A 25,211-nucleotide genomic window follows, 5' to 3' on the forward strand; every position below is an offset into this window, starting at 1 on the left:
CTGCTCGGCCCGGAGCGGAGGATCGTGCCGGCTGTTGGTTCAACTTCAGCCGCGCGCTCCCCAGCAGGTGCCCCGGCTGCGCCGTGTCCCCCCGCAGCGCCTCAGCCCCACGCGTGCCCGCGGCGCGGCCAGCCTGGCGTCCACCAGGAGCCTGGGCACGCAGCCCCTGGGGAACACCACCCACCAGGGCCTCGGCAGTGGCACCCATTCTGGCACCCGTCCGCGCAGCCCCTCCCGGCTCGCCACACCAAGCACCAGCAGCTGCGTTGTCCTCACGACACCTCACTTCTCTCACCATCCCTAGGCCGCGTAGGCAATCTTACGGATAAGGGCTGCAATTATCATGTAAATGGTCAGGTTTTATATGCGCTGAAATCACTGCAAGGCTGGGGAGTGGTTTTCATCTGGGCTGTGGACCCCTGTGAATCCGCAAACTGTCTTTACACCATCCATGAGTGGTAAGTAAGAAAGAAAACCTGTTATCATGTAAGCTTAAGTGCTCTGTGTAATGACCTCTGACTCCACTGGAAAATGTTTAGGGGAATGGCAAATTTTAAAACCCTGAAACAGCTAAAGTGAACTTATTAATAAATGCCTTTATTCTCAGAGACATCCACCCCAAAAACATGACAGGAAGGAAATGCAAAGGTATCTTACTTGTTCTGTTCACCAGGTGGCTTTCTTGATATCTAATTTAACATGACTGTGACTGCTTATCTTATAGATGGCAGCATCCTGCCTATGTCTTCTTTTTGAGGTGACAGTGTCAGAGGCCCACGTATAGCACAGCTCATGTCAAAAGAGCAAACACGCTTTGTATGGGCAAATGAGAAAAGCTCAAGAAATGATACAGGAAGTCTATAATCAAGACAAGAGGATAAAATATCAATATAGGCACCAGTCATGTCACAATTACGCTGCCTTCTCCATCTAGCTTTTCGTTATTTGTGAAATGGTATGTAAATGGTGGGGAAGCATTATTTTCGTCATAAATTCTTCCAGATATACCTACACTCATCCTCTTTTGCAGCAACTGAACACCCTACTGATGCCTTTAGGTGTGTAAACTGTGGGCAGTTTGATTCAATTTCTCCTAATAAAAGTATTCTGTTCAAATATTTATATTCTTCTCCACTGCATCCAAGACAGTGTCACACTGTGGCCTTTGTGAAAGAATAAAGAGGACAATTACACTTTCTGAAGGAAATAGGTTTAAAATGGGAGTAACATTCTGCAAAGATTCTCAGCTACTTTTAGAAACAAAGCAAAACGCCAACACTTAAGCTTTCCTGGGAACTTCACCTAACTTACAGAGACCATAATGCCTTCTGAGGTAAAAGAACACTAGTTCATTTAGGCAGTGTGTGTATATATATCCCCAAGCCATATGTTTGCTGGATGTACACTAGCTTTCTTGGAACTGAAAATGTTTAAGCTGGCGATTTGAGGAAAAGAGTATCATAGAGCTGTATGAAAGTAAAGCTTCATCCAGCTGCTTGCAGTGATACTAACTCCCCCTCCAAATTACTTACAGACCTTGATTGCTCTTCATGGCAAGGTATTATCATAAATAAAATTAATCTTAGCATTCCATTATTAGCCTCTTCTTTTTGGAGAAAACTCTAGCCTACCATATTAATTAGAGAACAAGGGCCCTGTTCTGGGAGAATCCATTCACATTAGATATAGTTTTTATAAAATGTAGCACTTTTATGCTGTTCAACTCAGTATTATTGACTTACATAGCATTTTTCATTTTGGACTTCAAACATTTACAAATTTATATATTAAAGATGCAAATCACATTTACAGTGTGCGATCTGTTTCTACAGGTATCTTGAATATTGAGATGGGCTAGTTTGCACCCAAGTTCCAACTAGTCCAGTATGAATCAATCTTTTACTTTTATCAATGTAAGTCTGTAGATGGACACTCTTAAGCTATTTGTGATTGTTTCCTTCAGAGAGATGACTGGTTTAACTAGGTTTGGAAATTAGTAATGCTAAATCAACAGACCAACTTAAAGGTGGGAGCGTGTACCACCTTCATCTGATGTCTTTTTCACTGTTGGAAATGAGGTAATGGCATCATATTTTTGGTCATTTAAGGATTGTAAGGTTGCTAAAAGCATGTAATTTACTCAAACTAGATTTTAAGCAAGGTAGTCAAGTTATACCACTGTATTTTAAAGAGTCAAAGTTTTAAAAAATAGTTTAATCTGTTTTGGTTTTTAATAACACCATAATATATTGGACAGAAACTAGTGCAACTGCACACAAAACGTCTGAGGAGATTGGGCTACATTACCCTGTAACATTTTTTAATTATGGGATTGGATTTTTTTTCCTTTTCACTAGGACATTATGCAGACACGGGAGTCTACCTTTTCAGTTCTCAGCATAGGGTCTACCTCTTGCTAGCAGTAATAAAACAAGTGATAAAACCATTTTAAATGGGGTCAGAAGGTCAACCACATAAAATTTAATCTTGCTATAATTTCAAAGATGCAGACAATAATCCATAATGAACTATTATACCCAGAAATAAAGAACTCACGTACAGTTCAAAATAATTTCCAAAAAAAAAATATATATATATATAGTTGTCCAAGATGCAGAATGCAACATCTCTCTGAGCAATCTAGTTTTGTAAGAAAACCAGCCCTAGCATTATCAGTAGCAGCCGCCAGGACCTCCGGGGGCTGTGGGGATTTCGGATACCGGCAGAGCAACTCTGGGCGAACGCAGAGTCACCCCTCGTGTCTCGAGGTCCTCACATTTTAAAGGAAAACTGCTGTAGCGTTTGCTTTTTTTCGCAGAGCAACTTCCCGTGGCGGAGGGAGCCCGCCGCCTCGGCGCGCTGAGGGCGGCGCGGCGGGCCCTGCTGCTTCCCCGCCCCGGGGCCGCCGTGCCGGGAGGCGGGGACAGGGCGGCGGGAGCCGGCCGGGCCGCCATGCACCCCCCGCTCCTGCTTCTCAGCCTCCTCCTCCTCCGCCTGGCCGGCGGCCGCGGGGAGCTGCGGGCCTTCGTGGTCGCCCACAGCCACATGGACGTCGGCTGGGTTTACACGGTGCAGGTGGGGCCCGCTGCGGAGCGAGGCCGGCCGGGGCGCGGCGCGGCGGGGCAGGGGTGGGCTCGGCGGCCGGTGGGGCCGAGCCTGTCCGCCGCCTGACTTCAGCTCCCCGTGCGCCTTACAGCTTGCACAACTACCCGGAGCTGGCTGCGGGGTGTCTGCCCGCGCCTGTCCTGACACCCGCCCGCCTGCAGGGAGGCGCGTAAATCCTCGGCAGGCGCCTCGCCTGCCCGCGGCCTGTGCGGGCCTGCGCTCCGTCACCCGGTACTTCGGGACCCCGACCCTCGTTTGGGGGCGGCGTGGTTAGCTCAGGAGCCGTGGCCCTGAATTTGGGGTTTACAGGTGCCTGTGTACCGCAGGATGCTCCTGATGGGTTTAATTTTTTTTTTTTTTTTTTTAAGGAAAATTTTCAATCTCTTTGATGGTGTGCTTTGATTATGTAGCAGATTGTCTTTTTGTTGATCTTGTTACTAAGCCAAACCCCCAGAAAACAGTCTTTTCTTAGCAAGGAGAGCTAAACATCTTTGATGTCTGCAGTGGGGTTGGAGCCTAGTGCCACAAAAGTGTAGTAGTAGCAAAGTAATTTTTGCTAAATACATGATATGCAGAGCAAAATACATCAAGTGGGACATGGATACCTTTTACATTTGTTAGTCAAAATCCTGAATCCTTAATTTATTTCATTTATGTGAAAGGTGCTGTGGATACTTCACTTGCTCGAGTAAAAAGGCATCAGATGTTTAAGGGTAACTAATAGAAAAGAGCTAATGGGTCACCAGGGAATCTGCTGTGCATGTGTTTCGTCTTCCTTTTTTAGGAAAGATCGGTTAATTTCTCCTTTTAATACTTCAAACTCTTACTCAGAAGTTGCATAAGAGAACACAAACTAAATTTCTATTTTGGGTCAGTTGGTGGTCAAAGATGACCTCTGAGAGAAATGAAACACACAATTTTAGATTTTTTTTTTTATTTTTTTTTTTTTTTTAGAAGATGTAATTACTTGAAGCTTCAGTTCCTCTGCTAGTAAATCACAAGCATCATCAATTCCTGTAGTCAAAAACCACAGAGGTTTACCTATGGGTTATTTCAAATGCCTCTGTAGTGAAGTGAAATGTGAAAGTAATTCTCTATGGATTACTAATGTGATCCCAACATATTTTACGTTTTTGGTTTGCTTAGTTACTAGGTTTCACTCATGACTGAGAACATACTTTTTTTAGTGTTTCATTTCTCCATCTATAGTGTGAAAAGTAAGCGTTTTATTTACATCAGAATAGCAATCTTGATTGTGTGCTGGAAATTATATTATTGATGGAGAATTCCCGATATTGGATGTGTAATAAAACTTTTTTTCTTCCTCTTAAAGTAAGCTATCTGTTGCAATCTGATAATAACAGTGGTACCATAACTTACATGAGATGTGGCATCTCACTGGCGTATCTTAGCAGAGGTATGAAAGTCGCCTCACCATTGTTTAGAATGTAGTACAAAATTTTTTTTACATCATGGTAGAAGTTTAAAATCTATATTTAAATAAGTAAAATCTTACCAGATTATTTATACTGGGTCACTGCTTATTGTTTCAGAGTATCTCATTAGCTGATGGAGGATATGAATTGGAAAGAAAATTCTTATTGTTGCTTGCAAGTATTCTGGTTTGTGAGCACAATTATTTTTGTTTCCGACCCAGATGACTGGGGTTTCTAAACTTTGTAGGATTGAGTAATATATTACTGCTTAGTTGCAGTGTAGTTTGAGTCAGAATAAACGCTGGCTTGCCTTAATTTCCAAAATACCTCAAGAAAATATTTTCAGTAAGTTACCACACAGAATATTGTAGTATTGTATTAAATTTGAAAAGTCCTTGTTCGGCTCTTATAATCTAGTGTGCTCCACTTAACTGTTAAGAACTAAAATTGAGCCTGATGTTGTAATCATTGTACATACACTTGGATTTTAGGATGTATTGTTTGTAGCCAGTTGCCAGTGAAAAATGATAATTCCTTAGCAATCATTTGAGTGTGTCACTGTTGAGTATTAGTAAAACTTAAAAGCTATTCTCTTAGGTAAAATTTCACATTGTATTAAGCATCTAATCATAATCTTGATTTTGAAAAACCCTTCAGACCTGATCAAGAAATCACTGAACAAGTAATTATTCAGATAAGCACTACAGTATTTCAAGCCATTCCTCCTACACTCAAATGTTTTCCCTTTTCTAATGACACATTAGCATTTTTACAAAGAGAGCTGGATTTCAGTTGTGGAAAGCAAGGGGTTAGGAAAAGTTCATTTCTGATTTGGATCACATCATCCCCTTCTTATTTCAAAATGTGATTTTTGTACAGGAAACTTGCCTAAATTAAAACTGTGGATTCATATTTTACATATCATGCTCATTATTTTTTAGGTGGGTGAGAGATCTGTATGTTAATCATTTTAAGATGTAAGTGCATGTATTGTGTGCATTTTTAAGCAAGTACCAGTAGCTTAAGTAGAAAAGTGTTATGATTAGTGTTAAAATAACTGTGCTATAACATGCAGACATCTTTGTTACAAGAAAACGCAGGCATTTCAGGAAATTCTAGGATCTCTGTCCTTGCCTTTAGATGCTGTATGTCATTTCAAATTAGGTGATGTGTGGAAGACTGGATTGGGTCAACAGAAGTTGTTCTGGCAAGGATAAGTGTGCGTGAAGTGTCTTCATGTGCACAACTTGAACAACATCACATTAATTTAATAGCAGAGGGTAGAATATAACCATCTGATAGGTTATTTGATGGTTACAGCTGTCATGTTTGCATTTCAGTAAAATCTATAGGCCTCATTCTGGCATACAAGTTGCTTTAGAAACAACATAGGATAGATGCAAAGATTCTGGATGATTCTACATCAACAGTCAAATTTATTCTAAGAGTCCTGTGCCAGTTTGGTTTTACTTTATCTTAAACCATCAAGCAGAATGGAGTTACTTTTCATGACTGAAACTTCTATGGCCATAGCAGTTTAATTTATGTTATATGTATCACTATTATACTGGCAACGCACAACTGCAGCAGAGTCATACTCACCCTGAAGAAACAATTCTGATAATTCAGGCCATCAGAAGAGCAGCAATGGAAGAATAAAGTGTGCATGTGGGTTTTTAAACTAGGTTGGTGCCAAAGTCTTATTGCTTATGTCATTGCTGATTTAAGGGGAGCAATGAGGAACAGGGTGAGCTGTTCACAGTACATCAAAAAGAAAGCTTGTATTGGTGTCTGTAGAGCCTGGGGGAAACTACACCATGATCTAGTCAGGTCCCCAGTCAGAAGATGTATTTCGGAGCAGAAGGGCCCACAGGTTGTATGTAATCAGAGAGAGCTCTGTCCTTCTGAGTGTACAAAGGAAGTGTGCAACAAATGTGAGGTTTTTGATTTCTGTCTTCGAAACCCAAAGAATGTTTAAAACAGCCCATTTAATATAGGCAAAAAAAAAAAAAATATTTTTCTACATTATTTTTTTTGCAGGAAAGTATGCACGCTTATGCAGCGAATGTCTACACAACTGTTGTAGAAGAGCTAATGAAAGGAAAGCAGCGCAAATTCATTGCTGTGGAGCAAGAGTTCTTTCGACTCTGGTGGGATGCAGTAGCCACAGATACACACAAACAGCAGGTAAATTGTACTAGAGCCATACTTCCTGCTAACAAAGAATCTATGCTCTTTTCAGGGGACAAGGAGGGGAAAAGTACTTCACCATTTGCTTTTAACCCAGATCTTGTGTAAGCTGTCTCTGAATCTGGTACGTTTTATGAAAGGACCTTAACTCTAAAGGCGGTTGCAAGAGGTTAAAACCCCAGCTGTAGATTAGAGCAGCAGGAGGTAGTAACCTTTGCACTGAAGACTTTACAGTTTTTGTTTCATCGGTGACTTTCTTATTTAGGGGCATGCTAGCTTAAGATGTGGGTGATTCTGAAAGAGGCTGCAGCAATATCTGTTAAACATCTGAGGCTCATAAACTGCTGCCTAACACTGTTCACAAGAAGGAACCTTTTTCTTTCCAGTTAAGTACTGCTCAAAAACCTGCCATGTGTAAACAAGGATGTTGCAACAAAGAGGTAACTGTAGCTTCAACAGCAATAACTGTTTCTCAGGTTTATTTGTAAGCTATGATCCCTTTCAGTCTTTAGAGCTTTAATTTATGGATTGTTTTTTTCCTAGTAAAGACATTGTAAAGTTTTATTTGTTTTTCCTCTCGCATGAAACAAACATGCTGAAATCAAAGACTGGGCTGACAGCCTTGCAACTGGTCGTGTGTTGCATTGCAGTGCAAGATATTTAAGTTTTGGACCTTAAAACCAGAGGATATACAGATGCAGCTTCCGATAGGTACTGACTCAGAACTCCATGGTCTGCTTTGTTACAGCCAACAGTAGCATAGTAGTTGTAAGTACTTTACATTTCAGTTTAAGTGCTAGATCTTTAAAGCATTATGTAAAAAACACACCACTTGTCTGGGTTTTTTTTAACCAAATCCTTCAGTAAATTCTGAATTTTCTGTAATGTTTAGTAGTTAAATAATAGTTTACAACTTGTGTGCAGCTGACCTTTATATGAGAAGTTTTACTGTCTGTGGGCAGTTCACTGGTTTTGTGTGGGCACTTTGCCCATGCTTGCCTGTTGCGGGACAATTTTCTTGTCTGTTTTTAATGAGAAAACTGTATTGGAAGTCTGGAGTGGGGAAACTGAAAAAAAAAAAAAAAGCATAGCAACTATTTTGTGCAGGTACAGAAGAGTACTCTTAGCTTTCTAAGGTAAGTTGGTCTTCTTTCAAGTATCTTATGCTGTTGTAACCCAAATATAAAGGCCTCTGTTACTAATATCTGTTCTAGCTATTATGTAGAATCTAGAAGAGTAAATGTGTACCACATTTGACCTTAGTAGTGCAAAACTAGTACATATGATTCAGCCTTTGATATCCTACTGTAATTACTGATAATTGTTGCTTTTACACATTTTTTAGTCAGTTCTCTAGTTACTTCGTAGTTGCTTCTCTGAAAATGAAAATGATTAAACCCAGATTCCTCTTAAACCTGTGTGTCAAACATCTCTAATAATATTTAAGAGCTATGATGGTTGCTGATAAGTGGCATGTTTTTGACATTAGCAAGTTGCAAATATTGGGCCTTGAAATTAGGTCACTCTGGTTACTGTCCTGCTTTTTCCACTTGAACTCTAGCATTAATGATTTTCTGTAGTACAGGCTCTCTGGTTTTAATTTTGCCATTTTTTTCCTTAATTCAGTATTTTACTTGGAATACGGGATTTAGTTCTATTTTCTTTTGAAACGTCTGCTTTGGATTGGAGCAATAGCATTAAGAACTAATAAAAGGTATAGCCTGGGTACTGAAGCTGATTTTACAATTCAGACAAGAGAATATATAGAAATTAAGTATATTGCAGGAGTATTTGACCAGATATGAACCTCTTAGTTCTCTGTGCATGTTATTTCCACAGTATTTTCTTGAGTGAACCGTTCCTACTGCCTTACCCTGGCCTGATGTCTGGGTGTTCTAACTAGGGGGAAAAAAAGATATGTAGCCATGTTTATGTGGTTTGTCAGTGTGAGTTGATGTAAGAACAGTAGTAGTTGTCCCAAGGACCACAGATATGTTCTAGTGCCATTAGTGCCATAGCAGCTTGCTGCTCATAGTACTCCTGTGTCTCTTTGGTTCCTCCTTCCTTTTGCCCAATTCTGGTCAGCAAAAGTGCTTGTCATTAGAGATATTGTTTTCTTTTTTTTTTTTTTTTTTTTTTCCCCTAGGATCAGATATTATTTAAATTACTCAAATTATTTTTTTGTGTTTTCAGCTTCTTGGTGCTTCCATAAAACTTATATTAAAAAAATGTTTCCATGGCCCAAACAAGTATCTTTTTTGGACATCCATCCAAATGGGGAGTCATAGCCATAGATGCCTTTTATGTAGGTCAGGACCAGTTCTGTGCTGACACCAGATACCAGTTATCTGGTCTCCCAGCATGCTAATCAGTCACCACAGTCGGCTGGAACTAATTTATGAATGCTGAGCCCTGGAGCATTTTCACAACATTGTGAACGAGAGAAATGATTATAATCAAAATTGACAATCTGGCATCCTATCTGAGCAGACACAGGGGCATTCACTGAAGGTTCATGGGGAAATAAACATAATAGCTCTGGAATTGGCATCATACATGACAGATTAAAAAAAAAAAAAGGTGGAGATTAAAATACATACTTATATAAACTTTCTTTGATGGAAGTTTGAGGCATCTTTCAAGTTCTAGGTAGTGAAGTAACTATAATAAAAACAGAAGACTGCCTAACACTTCTAGAAAGGGACAGAGACTTATTACTCTCTCCCTCCAAACACCACCTCCAACTTCATCCAGAGCATTTGCTGATATTGTAGTACCTGGCAGCGTACTTGTTTCTAGTGGCTGAAACTGAAAAAAACAAACAAAACCAACCAAACAAACAAAACCCTTGAACAGTTGAACAGATTATAATATATTGACAGTTTGTGAACTAGGTAAAAGACCAGAAATGAAGGTTAGTAGTGGGTTTATCAGGCAGGCAAACCTGCTTCATGTGGAATAAGTATTTCTTAACAAAGCATTCTGTCTCACAAGTTGAGCAACGTGTCCGTGCTCTGAAGGCAAGGTAGATGCATACAGAGTAGAAGGGTTGTGTTTGTGGCCACAGTGCGATGGCATGCTGTGTCTCCCTCCCTCCTGGATCCCACAGTTCTCAGTCTCCTGTTACAAAGGTAGCAGACTCAAGGAAACCCTGGAAGCCTGGCCATTGCTGCTTGTGTGGGGTTGCATATTGCTCTCTCACCCAGTGCCTTCCCTAAGCCAAGACAGATGCAGCAAGAAGACGACACTGGTAGAAACATTAGTATCTTCTGGTTTAATCCTTCAGCTCTAGTTGACTTGAGGCAGGATCCTAGTCTACTGCCAGTGCAGTGTTCAGGGACAAGTCTGGTGTTTCGACAATCTAAAGGCATGGTTACAGCCCTGCTGAGAAACACCAGAAGGTCAGAGTCTACCTGGCAGTGCACCCTTTGTGCTTGCTACCTGGTTTCAGTGTAAGGTGGGTAAATCAATGCACTGTGCAGTGCATTAGTATGCTTCCCACCACCACCTTCTTTTGAGAGTACAGCCAGCCTTCTATCCCACTTTTGTCCTGGATGCCTTCTTGACTAGTGTTGTGTCTAGGTAATGTGCTGTGATCTGAAATGAATTTGCAGCCTTTCTGGACAAGACTGAAATGATGTTTTATGTTCTTTATCTTAATTTCAATATCATAGGTCCATCAGTTGCTTCAGGAGGGACGATTAGAATTTGTCATTGGAGGACAAGTGATGCATGATGAAGCTGTGACACTAATTGATGATCAAATTTTACAGTTGACGGGTATGCATATATGCATTTAACTTTTATTTTTCATTGTTATGACCTTTGGGGTTTTGTTTGTTTTTCATTGCTTCACCCCAGGATTGCTATTATTTTTATACTCTTTAAGAATTGATTAAAGCATCTCTTTATTTTTTACTTGCTGGTGGGTTATCTGTACAGAAATCCTTGCTTTAAAAAAAAAAAAAAAAAAAAAACAACAAAAAAAAAACCCGAACACAGCAGTTTTCCCATAAGAAGAAGTGTTACTGAGAGCTGGCTTGCAGTGTAATCAATGTCAGTTATAAGCTCCTTTGGAGCAGAGGCCTTTTTTGTCTGTGTGTGAGAGCTTAACCTCCTGGGAAGATAGTTAAAATTGAAGGTATGAAACTCTCTGGAAGAAAATACCTGGTAGCAATTCAGGGTGTGGGGAGGTTGTATCATTTAGGCAAAGTATTCTGCAGAACATGGGCCACAGAATGTCACTGAGGTCACCTGGACTTAGTTGAAAGACTTGCTTGATGAAGAAACCCCCATTTGTAATCATGAAGCAGCCCCTCTTAGGAATAGGTGCATATTTTCAAGAGACTAATTCCCATTTTAATCTTCTAGCCATTTGTATGTTACACCTCTCCATCTGATGGTTTAAATAGTCTTTTAATACTTAGGTTTATCTCTGTCTGATTAATGAAAAAAGAAACAGGATAAATCATGCTACTGCTGTGCTAAAGATGCCTATGATAAGCCATGAGGGAGTAGCATGCTTTTTTGAGACAGGAGGGGATGTATTTGCACCAGTCAGTCATGGCCGGTATAAACCCTGCCCATTTCAGGGCTATGCTCTGGGCAGCTTTCTACATGGGAGAGAGTAAAGGGTCAGAGAACACTTTTATCATTTACAGAATCTGACTATGTAGCACCTCTGGACTTGTTCCCTTCTTGTCAGTGTTTATCAGGAGCACAGGGATAGCAGCTGCTTTTGCATCTCAGTGAGTCACCACATCACGTTGGCCAAGAGGAGGAGAGGGAATGAACTGGTTTGGTGGTTTTTTTCCCCTCATCTGACTCCTGTGTTTAAAGGTTGTTCTATGGGTTTAGGACACCAAACTCTGGACTTCTTCAAGGAAAATACTAATATTGACTGAAGAGTCCTTTTGTTAAATGCAAATACAGCTTTTTCTTTCATTGGAGGTAGCTTCAAAAAAACATTTCAAATTTAGTATTTCATTCTGTGTATAAACATAATTGTTTTAAAAAAGAAAATTAAAGTTTGGTAATTTATTTGACAGGAACAACGATATTAATATGTTTTAAAATCCCCATTTATTTTTCCTGGAAGTACTGTGCTCCGTTGAAGTATGAGTACATGCAAACAAAAAAATGTACCTTGCATTGTGTGTGGAGTTCATCTTGAGAAGACAAACCCAGTGCAGACATTTGAGGTCTATATTTCCTGCCTTCTCCTGTCTGTCCAGCCAGCTGTGTTTTGGAAGACCCTAGAAAACTCTACCTAAAATGTGCTTCAGTCAAAAGAGTTAGAATAAACACATTGTTTGTGAATATTTTCACTGGAGAAGACATTAACCATGGGAGAGATGAAGTGAAAAGATAATGCCTTACAACCTCAGTTATTCAAACTTGATATTAAAATGGAATGGAGTTAGTCCAAAATGAGGAAGATATGGTTGTATTTTCAAATAGTTCTGAGCACAAATCCAGAACTATGAAATTAAAATCTGTAAATGTTTGGTTGGGGTTTTTTGGTTTTGGGGGGTTTTTTGTTTGTTTGGTTTTTAATTCTTATTTTATTATGAGAATCCTAGTGTGATATACTGGAGTTCTGGATAAAATCTACTGCTTAGTTGGTTGTTTTACTTTTGCTTAAATGGTTTGTCTGAGTTTATTCTATTGTCTGATCTTTCTGGTTTGGTGGTGTGTGGTTTTCTTCTTTTTTTTTGAAACTCATTTCAATACAAAATTAATAACATTGCTTCTAAATAACATATTGTATCAAGATTGCTATTAACCTTTGGCTTTTTTCTTTGAATATGATTGAGGATCATGCTCATGTTAGTTTTGTTTACTGGATGGCTTGCCTGTCCCTTTGTCATTGATATGAGACTGAAATTTTCTGAGAATGGGTGATACGATTTGAGCAAACACAAACTAAACCCCAGCTTGTTGTTTTCATGCAGACTCCAACCTGGCTATTAGCCTTAACCTAATCTGTATCTAAGTACTTTTTCCCAAGCCTGTCTCTAATCATAATTCCTTTTTGTTATTCATCTTTTATAATGTTAATAAGTTATACTTGGCATAACAAAATAAATATTGTCAGTGTGAAACTTTCTGCTGTGAATCATTAAATTCCTGAAACTTAAAATGCTTTGGAAAACAGCAACAAAGAGCTATCCTTTAAGTGCTTATCTGTAATACTATATGCCTATTAAATTTATAAAATGAACTTGTAAATGTGTTCCTAACTGAAACAAATTTTGCTTTGCAGAAGGCCATGGATTTTTGTATGAAACTTTTGGGATCAGGCCTCAGTTTTCTTGGCACGTCGATCCTTTTGGAGCTTCAGCTACAACACCAACTCTTTTTGCTCTGGCTGGTTTTAATGCTCATCTTATTTCTCGGATTGACTATGATCTGAAGTCTGACATGCAGAAAAACAAGGTAAAAATACCCTTAGGAGTGGAACCCATTACAAGCCTCTACTTATAGTAATCAAAACCATGACATTAAGATAAGCATCTCTCTGATCTGTGCAAGAAAATGTAGGTATTTCTTCTCTAAAAGTGACATGCTGATTGCATGTGGTAATGGTGAAATATGTTAAGTCTGTGTAATATGGTCAAGGAATGCCTTCATGACTTCTGGTCAAGGATGAAGTACAGTCTAGCCTGAAGAAAACACAAAATGCAGGCTGTGGGCAGTTGACACTGAATTAGGAGTGTTGGAACATCCAGAATGGGTTTCAGCTTCCCCTGAGAAAATCTTAAATATGCTGGGTTTTATATAGGCTGTTCTAAAGTGTAGTGTGAATTTGGGCATGGTGGTTGTCATGCTTGGAACATTTATTTGTACCTTTGAAAGTGATAATACTAGGCCAGTTAGGGTGTCAGCTAATATATTTTTTTGCTGAATTCATTTTTTGTTTCATGTTCTGTCTTCTCTCACAGTGTCCTGTACACAGTAAATGTTTTTCTTTTCATATCACAATGTTGGATCCTGATCTGTCATCAGTTTTACACACTAAATAATATGAAAATAACTCATTTCACTAGTATGAGCTGAGCTTTAGGCAGTTTTTATGAATCTTGGGTGAAACTCAAGTGTTTCTGAAGAAGACAACAGAATTCCTGTTGAATTCAGTGAAGTCAGGACCAACTGCCTTATGTTTGCAGTAAATTGTGATACTTCCTTTTTCCTAAAATCTTTTATGAGCATTTGAGTTTTTTCTTATCTATTTTTTTTTTCCTGGCACTTAACTGTCTGGAGTCTTCCAAAACTGTAAAAACTCTGTTTCAGTTGATTAAACATTGATTCCCACTGACTACAGTGCAATCCAGACTACATCTGGGACTTGCCTAGCTTACAAGTGTTCAACTTCCACTGAAAAAAGTGAGGTGTGATGCATGTGATAAGCTAGGCTTACATCTGGATTTTAGCAGTATGCTGGCAGTGTGCAGCCTTCTCTCCTCCATCAATTTGAATAGAAAGAGGCAACACTGTAGACTCCTATATATAGTGTGAGACCTTGCTTGGGGTGCCATTGGCTGGTCTTAAGTAAAAAGCACTTAAAGTATTACAAGTGTTGGAAAGGAAGATGGGCACTCTGAAGTTGTTAATGATGGTATTTCTGTGCTTGTCATCAAGGGTAATGGTTTCTTACCTTTTTTGTTTTCCAGAAGCTTCAGTTTGTATGGCAGGGCTCTACTTCCTTATCTGAAAGACAGGAGATCTTCACCCATGTTATGGATCAGTACAGCTACTGTACCCCATCACAGATACCTTTTTCAAACAGGTCTGAAGATTTCCCAAACAGGCAGAAATATTTATCACTTCTGAGCGTTTATATTGTTGGCGTTTAAGCATTTTCTTTGACGGTTTTCTTTCAACAGTATTCTACTGCTTTCTCCTGACCTGCTGTAGGTCAAGGAGATGTCTAGACTCTGTAGATCTGAGTTGGGGTTATTAAGCACCTTCAGCTACCCACTATAATACATGAAGTTTGCTCAGTACCTAACAATTGAATGCTTAAAAGTGGCACTTACTACTGGCAGGCATTAAAATACTTCAAAATATTGACAGACTTTAAAAATAATCTTTTCTAACACCAGGAGGCTTAGAACACAGGTACTGCTTTCATCTACATATATATACCATGTCATTCCTTATCCAAAAAATATAGACTAAAAATGTGAAACAGGTCAATTACTATAAACAGAAAATGTCCAAAGCAGGACTGGGTTTTTGTCTCTCTGTCTGGTAAGTTAGGATTTAAAAACTCCAGGAAGCTCAGTATGGACTTGACTATTGCTAATCAATTTTCTGTGGGATACTTTCAGCATTATATCAGGCTGAGATTGTGTATATTATCTGTGTATAAATTGAAGTAACTAAAATTTTCCATTTACTTTGTGAAAAAGCTTTTGAAAACTTTTTCTCACTGGCTTATCCAGTAAAATAAGCCTCTTTGTAAACAAAGTCTACTTGGGGAAACATCCTCATTGTTATGAAGCTTGCTGTTTTGTCCTGTGATTTCTTTATTTTATGCCAGCAAGCAGTGGGGACTTGGAAAGTGGCACAGTACAAAAATAAAACTGAACAGCCCCCTACCTCCACCCCTAGATAAACACTAAAACCTAAATACTAGCAATGAATATAAACTGATTTTTTTTGCTTCTTATTCTCTGTGTGTCTGCATTTTATTCCAGCACCTTTTGATGTGTTTTTCCTAGTTGAATAAGTCCTGTTTATAGCCTATTGCTTTCTCCTTCTACTTAGATCAGGATTTTATTGGAATGGAATTGCAGCTTTCCCAAATCCACCAAAAGATGGTGTTTATCCAAACATGAGTCTCCCTGTTACAGATACTAACATCCATCTGTATGCACAAACCATGGTGGCAAACATTAAGGAGAGAGCAGCCTGGTTCCGAACAAGTGATGTTTTATGGCCATGGGTAAGTGCGTGATCAGCTTTTGCTTTAGAAATGGCAAGTACACCTACACTATGGACAGTAGGTAGATGGTACCTTGCTATAGTATGTACTGCAAAAATACAGGTACAAGCCACATGTCAGTAAAGTGGTTTTCTAGTAAGTAGGGTCCAAATGTCTGGTGAGTAATGATTTTTAAAAACTAGAGCTTCCTTGTTCAGTCTGCCAGCTGTCTACCAAGTCTTCTACCCTACTTAATATAGAAAGAAATGTGACAGAATTGTAAAGGTATAACCTCTTGTGAAACTATATATTGCAATATTGCTTCCTTTTTTCTCTCCTTGTTTTGTCTATTTAAATGATCTTTTTACATAACTGCTTAGCACAACTCTATGTTAACAAAAATGGTAGTATTTCAAGAAAATATATTATGCATTAGGTAGACAAGGTCTTTTCTAACTGATGTGTAATCATTTTCTTATACAGTCTTTGTATTTTAGTTAGAAACTTAAGCATATCCCAGCTTGGCTATCAGAACACCTCTTTCAGCAATATGCTGTGTTAATTACGTCCTACACATACGCATAACTGATATGCTCTTGCTATTTTTAAGTCCTTAGAAAAGAATAATGCTGCCTGAACTGAATGTATGGTCTGGTTTTGAATTTTGATGGATGCTGTAGGTCTCATAATTACAGTATTAAAGGATGACGTGTGTTCTTAAGGTCGTTATTTCACCACAACATCTGTTGTTGCAAAGAGAACAAACGTTTTCTGACTGATGCATCTTTGAGTCACTGATTTGTTTTTCTCCTGTGTTTGTGACACTGTTGTTTATATTGAATATTTTTTTGTAGAGGATGAGGGGAGAAGTGGGATATAATACTCTGTAGTTGTGCTACAGTGAAAATTATGCTAGAATGGGGAAGAGGGAGTTTTGAATAGTATAAATAAATTCCAGACATCTAGATCCAAACATGCAGTTTTGCAGTCATGTAAGAAAGTTTTACTCTCCGACTTCCTCATTTGCGTGCATGTGATAATGAGCTTTAAACAAAGTAATAAAAGTGTGTTGCTTATTCATACTGCTATGTAAAGGACTAGAGAGAAATAGATATATGAATACCTCTATAGATAAGCTTAGTTATTTTTTCGTGATTACAAATAGTTTGGAGTATTTGGATTTAAATTCTTTTCCCCCCTCAGATAAAAAATCAGGAAATACACACCTTCCCATTTAAGGTCAGACCTCTCATCTAGACTATTGACACTTTTGTGGTGAGTTATATGGACAAACAAGTGTTTATTCGTGATCTGATAGGTGCAGGAGGAGGCATTGGGCTGTGGGGCAGTGTAAAAGTTCAAACCTGCCTCTCTAGAGGCCGTAGCAGCAGATGGCCATGGAATTGTCTTAAGGGCTGGAATTGCTCCTTGAGATGTTTTTTGGCCTGTGTGGTTGAACTAACTGTACAATAATGTATAACATTCCTGTGCAAGGTTTCAATCAGATACCGAGTGGATGTGATGAGTAACTACAGCAGGTTCTCCTGGATATCCTTGTTCTACAGAGTTACAGTGCTCCTCAGCAACTGTGTTCTGTGTCAGTGTAAATCGAGTTTATCAGCCCAGCATATCCCTTTCTGTGGTGCAAAGTGTCTACTTTTCATGAGGAAGCCTTCTTGGATTATGAGTTGAAAGTAGTGCTCTATAAATATGAAGTAGTTTTGACTGGTAAACATATTACTTCTTCCACGCAAATTTCGGTATTTGGTTTGATATTTTAGTAGTTCATTCTAGTTTGAAGTGGTTTTCCAGGTTCTGCTATATGCATGCAGAAGATCTTGGTATTTCAGAACTTTTCTGTTTTGGAAGTAGAATTTCCACTTTTCTGATCAATGATTTACCATGTTAGGTCTGAGGGACAAGCATGTGACTAGGATTCATAAAGGATGTGACAGTGACCTTACTTGAAACACCTAGTAAATGGGAAGGGGATGGGGATGGCACTCATATCTGAGAAAGAGAGGGGAGAGTAATCGCCTCCGAGTTCAGCTGAACTCATCAGGTTCAACTCATTCACGAGTTGAATGGGTTCATCTCATTAGGTTAAACTCCTTGAGCTCATCAGGTAAAGGTTGGAGTGGAAGATAGGATTGCAGAAAAAATAGAGCCTCCTTGGCCATTTCTTCAAGCATCTTCTAAACTTTGAAAGCAAATTGCTGAAAGCATCTTTATGTGCTTCCGATTGATGCCTATGCTGTAATACTGATACTGTAAGAATACGTGTGGTGCCATGACTGACAGACTCTCATTTTCTTGTTCAGCTATTGTAACTGAACAAAGGCATGATTAGTCATGTCTTTTTTTAAATGTTTGTATGTGCAGATGGTCTGTATTGAGACACCTTCAACAGAAGGCAGAAGTTGTGCAAGCATGCTCAAAAAAAAAAAAATGCTCTAATACACAGTGTATCACCTCTCAACTATTTGTATGAGCATCGGAGGTACTATAGTCAACTGTCATGATGGGGAATGAGCAACACATTGTGTGATGTTTGTACTACAGGGATGTCTGTCCAGATTTGTTTTTTTCACGTCATGTCCTCAGCACTTCCTAAAGCTGTAAGCATTCTTAAGAGCAGAAAATAAGACCTTCCTTATTTTCTACTAAGTGGGAGAAATGCCGGATGTAAAGAAACACAGGTCATCTTTCCAGACATGTATGCATGTATTTTCCAATTGCTACCATGAAATTTCATGCTCTTGCACAGTATGGTTTGTCAACACACTTTTCCTTATCTGTAAGGCTAATTGGCTATCAGCTGATCTGTGCAAGTAACTACCCGTTCTTGACATTTTTTAGCAAATAGCTTTCATGTGGGCAGTCAAGAGCAAAAGAAATACCACTTTGATGTAGGCCAGTGTTAAAAAAATCCTTCTAAATTGCATGACCCAAATTCATTTGGCTGTTCTGTTTTTGGAATTTCAGGGCTGTGACAAACAGTTCTTTAATGCATCTGTTCAGTACTCCAACATGGACCTGTTGTTGGATTATATTAACAAGCATTCTGATGTGTTTGGAGTGACTGTCCAGTATGCCACTGTTGGTGATTACTTCCAAGCAGTTTATAGCAGAAATCTTACATGGGAAATTCGGGACTCTCAAGACTTTCTTCCATATTCAACAGGTAATTAAGTTCACAACTGCATAATGTCTGCCTCAAATGTGCGTATTTAAAATTTTAATAAAGGGAAATTGAGAAAATAGGAAATAAAGTAAGACAAAAAACACCATCTCCTTGTAACATTTATTTACACTACCAGACATCCTCAAATAGACAAACTGATCCCAACTTAGTGGTACAAGAAAGATGGTAAGGTAGTGGTTGAAATATTTCTTTGGAACTGTTGGAAGCAATGGGTGGAGGAAGAGACCCTGATAGAAAGAGCGTAGAAATAGGCAAACTTGGTAAGAAGTTGAACTTGGGGTTTTTTGTTTTGCTGTCTTTGAATATCAATAGAATGCAAATGGAAGCTGAGTGCAAGGTATATTCATGTGTATAATGTAATCCAAACTTTTTAAATGACCTGAGGAAATGTATAGATACTTCACTAATCAGGTTCAGTTACAGTGAAAACAGCGAGCAGTGAGATAAACCTGTAGGCCTAGGCCACCTGGCTGAAAGATATTTCAGCGGATGGATAAAGGAAAAAAGACTGTAAAGTGTGTAACACACTGCGAACTGGTTAGCAGACAGCAGCAACAGGCAAAGGTGTTTCACAGAGGTGTACCAGCACCATTAATACAAGAAATCTCTCGTGACATTGGAGGGGTCCTGTCTGAACTCTCTAAAACTGAGATCCTTGGACTCATTCTGCTTCATGTATAGATTTTGACTATTTGTTTCATGTTTAGACATTTAACTTGGAATTCATTCTTTTCTCTGCCTCCCACACATTAGCATGCACAAATAACCTGTAGTCTCCTAGGTATTCTGCAGTATTAGATGTGCATGTTACGCCTCTCCTCTACCCCAAAAATGAGCTGTAGTTAAGGACACAGTGCTCCAGGATCCAGGGAACCGAAATGAAGCTGGTAAACTGAAAGATACCTAGAAAGTGATTCATGCATGGACAAAGAGAGCCATGTCCCATTGTTACTGTTACATGCCTGGGTTATCATTAAAATATCATTGGTATCATTACAATACCTTTCTATATAATTGTAGCTACCACTACTTCATCACATTGTTAGGCAATGTGGATGTGTATCTCAGACTATTACAACCCAAATTTAGCTTATATATCCAATATTCTGTAACATATCTATTAGCTTTTAAATTAATAAAAATAACTGTTGCTTCCTGTGAATCATTACATGGACTGATCCCTTACTCACCTCCCTCTAGGGATCATGTCATATCTAACAATTTGCTGATAAATGCACTGCCATTTTTAAGTGCTAATATCCTTTTACATCTGGGCTCTTACCTATATCTTTTGGCATAATTTACAGGCAGGAGTTGATTGCCATTAGCTTGCATAATGCAGCACCTTCAGTGTTCCAAGTGGGTGCCCACACATAGCTGCAATTTCTTCCCCAAATGACTTACTGTGCCTTGCAATTGCAGTATAGATTTGAGTGCACTTTCTCCCACATACAATTTTGCTACCTGATGATTAATCCTCTCTCATTCTTTCTATGCCATTTTATTATGAATCACTTATTGGGCTCAGTGTCACTTCTGACATACGCATTTGAAACTCAATTTTTAAGTCCCAGCTAAGTATTTCCTTTTTCTACTCTACATTCGTGTATTGTGCTGGTATGCATATGTGACTCTTCTGCTTGCAACCTTGAAAACTGAAATGGAATTAATTCTGTTTGAACTTCTAGCATTTTTCAGGCCAAAAATAATTTGTCCTGGAGTTTTTGAGCAAAAGATCCCACTTTCTAATTGTTGCCTTTGATCCTATGCTGATAGCAGGTTGTTATGGTTGCATATATGCACTTTATAAAGCACTTTCTGCAACTTCTGTCTGGAAAAACTATTTATCAGTGGCATAATAAAAAAAAAATCCCTCTAAACAAACAAGAAACCCTATTAAGTAGAGATTTGGATGTTTTAAAAACAAATACTTGTTTTACTAGTTTGCTCTATGGGATACTGGAACATATTAGCACAAATACTTACCACTGACCACTTGAGGGCATCTTTTGATGTAGTTTGAAGTGCTACAGTAGTTTGGAGTCATCGTGTCACTCTTTCTACTCCATTTTGAGGAAACTAAATTTAAGATAAATCCCTTTGGCTAAAAGGGGGGAATATAGAGAGCTTGTATCAAGCAGTTACCAAGGATTATAATCCACTTTTTTTATTCATGAGTAATAACATATACTTCAGTGAAGCTTCTGAAATTGTTTTGTGCAGATCTACAAAACAGAGAGTTTTGCAAACACAGGCTAACTTGGTCAATAATGGTGTTGTATCAACACTTATGTTACTAGACCTGTGGGAAAGATTGTAGTTTTCAGAAGCACACATTTGTGGCTGTGTTTCTTTGCAGAGTTTATGACTATTCCATTTGATGGCTGCTGTGTAAATCCACAGCAGGTTTCACGTAAGAAGCTGTACAGTAGTAGTCTAATGAATAACAAATAAGTAATAACTGAAATGGTATTTTGGCATGTATTAGATCTGATCAACTCTTAACAGAGCCGTTTCAAGCATGGACTGGGTTTTATACTTCTCGGAGCACATTAAAAGGAATTGCAAGGAGAGCAAGTTCACTGCTTTATGCTGGAGAGTCTTTTTTCACACAGTATGTCCGGAAACACCCAGCAGGTTCTATTTGCAAATGTAGAGCCTTAAAACAACTTCAGAGCCTCAGATGGGCAGTTTCAGAGGTAAAGACTGATTTAGTTTTTTAATTTGAATGAAAATGTTTATTGCCTAAAGGTAAAGTTTTGCTTAAGTATTTCAACTGGAGTGTCTTGAGGTTTCATTTATGTTTTTAGAAATAACTTTCCTCTTTAGTAAGTCATAAATAAAAATAAAGCAATTTTTCAAATAACTTGTATTGAAAGATGACTTCAGCCCCTTAGCCGTGCATTCAGGACATGATTACTGGCAGATGTTTTCTTCCTCTGGTAGTAGAGTATGTGGTTTCAAACTTTGCATGTGAAATTCCTTTTTTTAATGTTAGGTTTATTTATTTTTAAAATGTTTTTTAAAAATTAAACGAACAAACAAAAACTGAACTAACTGAAAACTACTGATAATCTCTGCTTCTGCAAGTTAGAAAACGAAGAACAGATCTGTTTCTTTAAAGTTCATCAGCTAAGTGATCAGCTTCATGCTATTAATAGTTACAGGCCACAATGCTTTTGCTGTTAATAAATATTTTGTCAGCTAAGTTATTGACCAGATCTTAATAGGAAATTGAAACCCTGTCTTATTATGGTATTTTTGCTGCATTCTTGGTTTTGGTAACTTGTAATTTTTTTCCTCTAAGTATGTAACTTCAGTAATTTCTAAATATTAAAAGAGGAATATGTTTAGAGTGAAAGCTATGTGCATCTTGTCTTTGACCGTTTAATTCTATATATAGCAATTTGGATTAGGCAAAATGTGAATCTCTGAATATAGCTGTAATACCTTATTTTAAGTTATATGTCTGAAGGCTAGTGGACCATGTTGATACAAATCCAAACCTGAAGTTGTCATCCTGTTGCATTGTGACCTTTTGAACTACTCTTAAATGTAAGGTCCAGCACCACGATGGTATAACGGGGACAGAGTCTCCCAAGGTGAAGGACATGTACATGAATAACTTGATGTATGGAATGTTCAACGTGAAGAAGCTAGTGGCCTCCATAATCTTTGACATGAACAAAGCAAAGAAGAACGGAGAGGTCTATTCTTCTGTTTACAATAAAGACTCAGGAATACCAGGTACTTTTTAACACAGCTTCTCCCATTTTCAGGCTTACTTATGAAAGCGATCATGTTTTCCTCCAAAACAATATAATATGTACCACTTAAGTTCTGTGGACCACAACTGGAAAATCCTGTTTGCCTTATAAGACCTGCTAGACCTGATGCAAACTCAGAAGAATTTATGAGCTCTCAGATTTCAACCATCTGAAACCAGGATATTTAAACTGATGTTAGGCAGAGCCCTGTCCCAGTGCATATATTAGACCTGGCTCCCAGATTCAGACCTCAACTGTATAACAGAGGGTAGGAAGACGTGCTGATTGGGATAATTACTAAACTAACCTTACTGTGCAACCTAAGGTTATACAGTAAGAAGCACAGTCACAGTTAAGAATCTCGCTGTAGCGTACTGCCAGCTTGTGTAAAAAATGTAAAGGATTTTTAAGGAGTCTATTCTAAAGACTGTATGTTCCCTCTTATCTTTACTTTGGAAACTTTTTAAACACTCAAATGTAAGTAGTGCCGTGGGCTGCTCAACAGACTGATTTGTTTTTTTACAGGGTTGTTTTTAGATTAGGCTTTTCATTTGATCTTCTGTATAACTGATAAAGTTAATACTGCATGACAGTGAGTTGTGGTAAGCTGCTTATTTTCACTAAATGCATTTACATTCAACTCAGGTCATTTTCTGAAAACACAGTCTCTTTTTATTGGGTAAAGAATAAAGCAGAAGAGGCTTTTATGGAGTACTATAAAATGTTTTCCTTTTTTCAATCATGAAGTTTTACTGCGGGGTCTTATGTTAAAATTTTTGAAGATGGTTGTACCTAGGCAGATCTCTCAAATACTTTTTAATAACACATTTTAAAAATACATAGTTTTAGTGACTGATGGCTTTGTTTGTGTGCACAAAGGTGCTACAGATATTGACCAATATGTTGTTGTCTATAATCCACTGGCATGGAACATCACTACCTTTGTCACAGTTTCTGTCAGCCACTTGGCAATGAGTGTATATGATGAACTGGGACATTCTGTACCAACACAGGTACTTAACTTTGTTTCTTTCCATTGCTTTTCTTTCACTTGTCAGTTTTCACTGGCTTGATCCTACCTCCTATCGAAGTGTGGAAATATATAGTATTATAATGAAAACAAGTATTGGTTAAAACTGGGGTTTTCCTAGTGGTCCTTCAAGTGATTTTTTTTCTTTCTATTTTTTTTTTTTTACTTGCTTGTTCTCTCAACTAGAATTTTTTTGTCTTAAGGTCCAAAAGTGTCTCCTGCTCTTCTAGTGCGTTTGGTTTGTCCTTTGCTTGCCTGCTGTGTGTGACCTGGTACTTCTTATCTTGCTTTTCTTTCTGTAAAAAACATTGTTTCCAATAAAGCCTTCTTGGTTGAAGCCCTGCCCTACAATTGACAGTCCCATTAGTACAATTGACAGATTGCCTTGGGGAAGAAAAGACATTTAAGAAATGTAGGTCTTAATTACAAGCCCAAAAGAACCTGGGGACAGTCAGCTTCCATATTACACAACATTCTGACATAGCCAAGCTCCAAGACAAGGCCAGCTGTTCCCTGGGAGAGAAGGTGGCCTCAAATGAAAGCTAGCACTAGGCTTTCTCAGGAGCATCTGCTGTAGAGAGTGCATCATCATCAATCCCTTGATAAAACTGCAGAAATGCCTCTTGCATGTAAGGCCTGGAGAGGCATGACACAATTCCAGATGCTTCCCTCTGTCCCCAAGATGCCAGATAGCTCAGCAAGTTCTGCCAGCTGGACAGAGTTTCTATTATCTGTGGCTTATGATCAGCACCGTGCATCAAGGCACATTGTAGCCAGGTAGTGGTACACAAGAGCTATCTCCTGTTCCTGCAGATATATACATGACAAGGGTGTAAGACCATACTGCCTTCATTTGGAAGCCATCAGTCTCTTGGGTTAGCACATGGTCACACCTACCTGTCAGCCACTTACCTCCCAGAAGTTCTACCATGTGAATTACTTTAGTCTTGTAAGATACAAGGAGATTCACATCTATTTAAAGCATTCATTTCAGGATTTAGGGTGCCCTGAAGTCAAGCTGTCATTCTTTATTTTAAAAAGACAAAGTTCTCTGTTCCGGAGTTGGTCTGTATTATTTTCCTACATGTTATTCATACATGCATGTGGATAGGCACTTGAGGCTAAATGAAATCTCTTTACCAGTAATGAAAAGATGGTTTGGGATCTTTTTTTCCAGTATGTACTGTTCAAAAGTACATTTGTGTCACCCCATCCTTCCTTTTGAGAGAAAGAAATCTTCAGCTCAGAACCCTGAAGTGAGTATGTGACTGAGAGGAAATGAGGCTTAGCAAGTGCTCTGCCTTCTGCACCGCATGAGTGAGTTGCATAGTGAAGGCAGAGAATGGGAGTAGGCCGTCTTGATATCACTGACATTAGGAGGTCTGCGGTGTGAGTAACTGGACGTGCCGGTCCATAGTGTGAAGGTACAGACAACTTGCTTTAATTTCTGGTTAGTTTATAACTAACCTCTTTTTCCATGCAATCTGTACAGTATTTCTCTAGTTCCATTTTCTTGCCCCAAACCAAAACTACTACTGAATTATATAAC

The 25,211-nt window shown here is 38.7% G+C and overlaps 1 protein-coding gene across 2 annotated transcripts in view; it reads left to right on the top strand.

Annotated features, from left to right (window-relative positions):
* Positions 1-435: 435 nt before the first annotated feature.
* MAN2B2 (mannosidase alpha class 2B member 2) overlaps positions 436-25,211 on the top strand; it is a 32,901-nt gene continuing 8,125 nt past the window's right edge. Inside the window, exons 1-10 of one of the 2 annotated variants that reach the window (XM_032984540.2) lie at positions 436-458; positions 6,582-6,728; positions 10,406-10,511; positions 12,997-13,169; positions 14,405-14,520; positions 15,504-15,681; positions 18,646-18,844; positions 21,374-21,564; positions 22,426-22,612; positions 23,512-23,645. In XM_032984540.2, the coding sequence (XP_032840431.2) occupies positions 6,588-6,728; positions 10,406-10,511; positions 12,997-13,169; positions 14,405-14,520; positions 15,504-15,681; positions 18,646-18,844; positions 21,374-21,564; positions 22,426-22,612; positions 23,512-23,645 (1,425 nt within the window). In that variant the 5' untranslated portion in view covers positions 436-458; positions 6,582-6,587. Of the gene's footprint in view, positions 459-2,898; positions 3,076-6,581; positions 6,729-10,405; positions 10,512-12,996; positions 13,170-14,404; positions 14,521-15,503; positions 15,682-18,645; positions 18,845-21,373; positions 21,565-22,425; positions 22,613-23,511; positions 23,646-25,211 lie in introns of those variants that run through there. The other variant, XM_042808128.1, reaches the window with a different exon arrangement.

This window comes from Tyto alba, unplaced genomic scaffold (genome assembly GCF_018691265.1).
Source record: "Tyto alba isolate M040663 unplaced genomic scaffold, T.alba_DEE_v4.0 Super-Scaffold_6, whole genome shotgun sequence".
Lineage (NCBI taxonomy): Eukaryota > Metazoa > Chordata > Aves > Strigiformes > Tytonidae > Tyto > Tyto alba.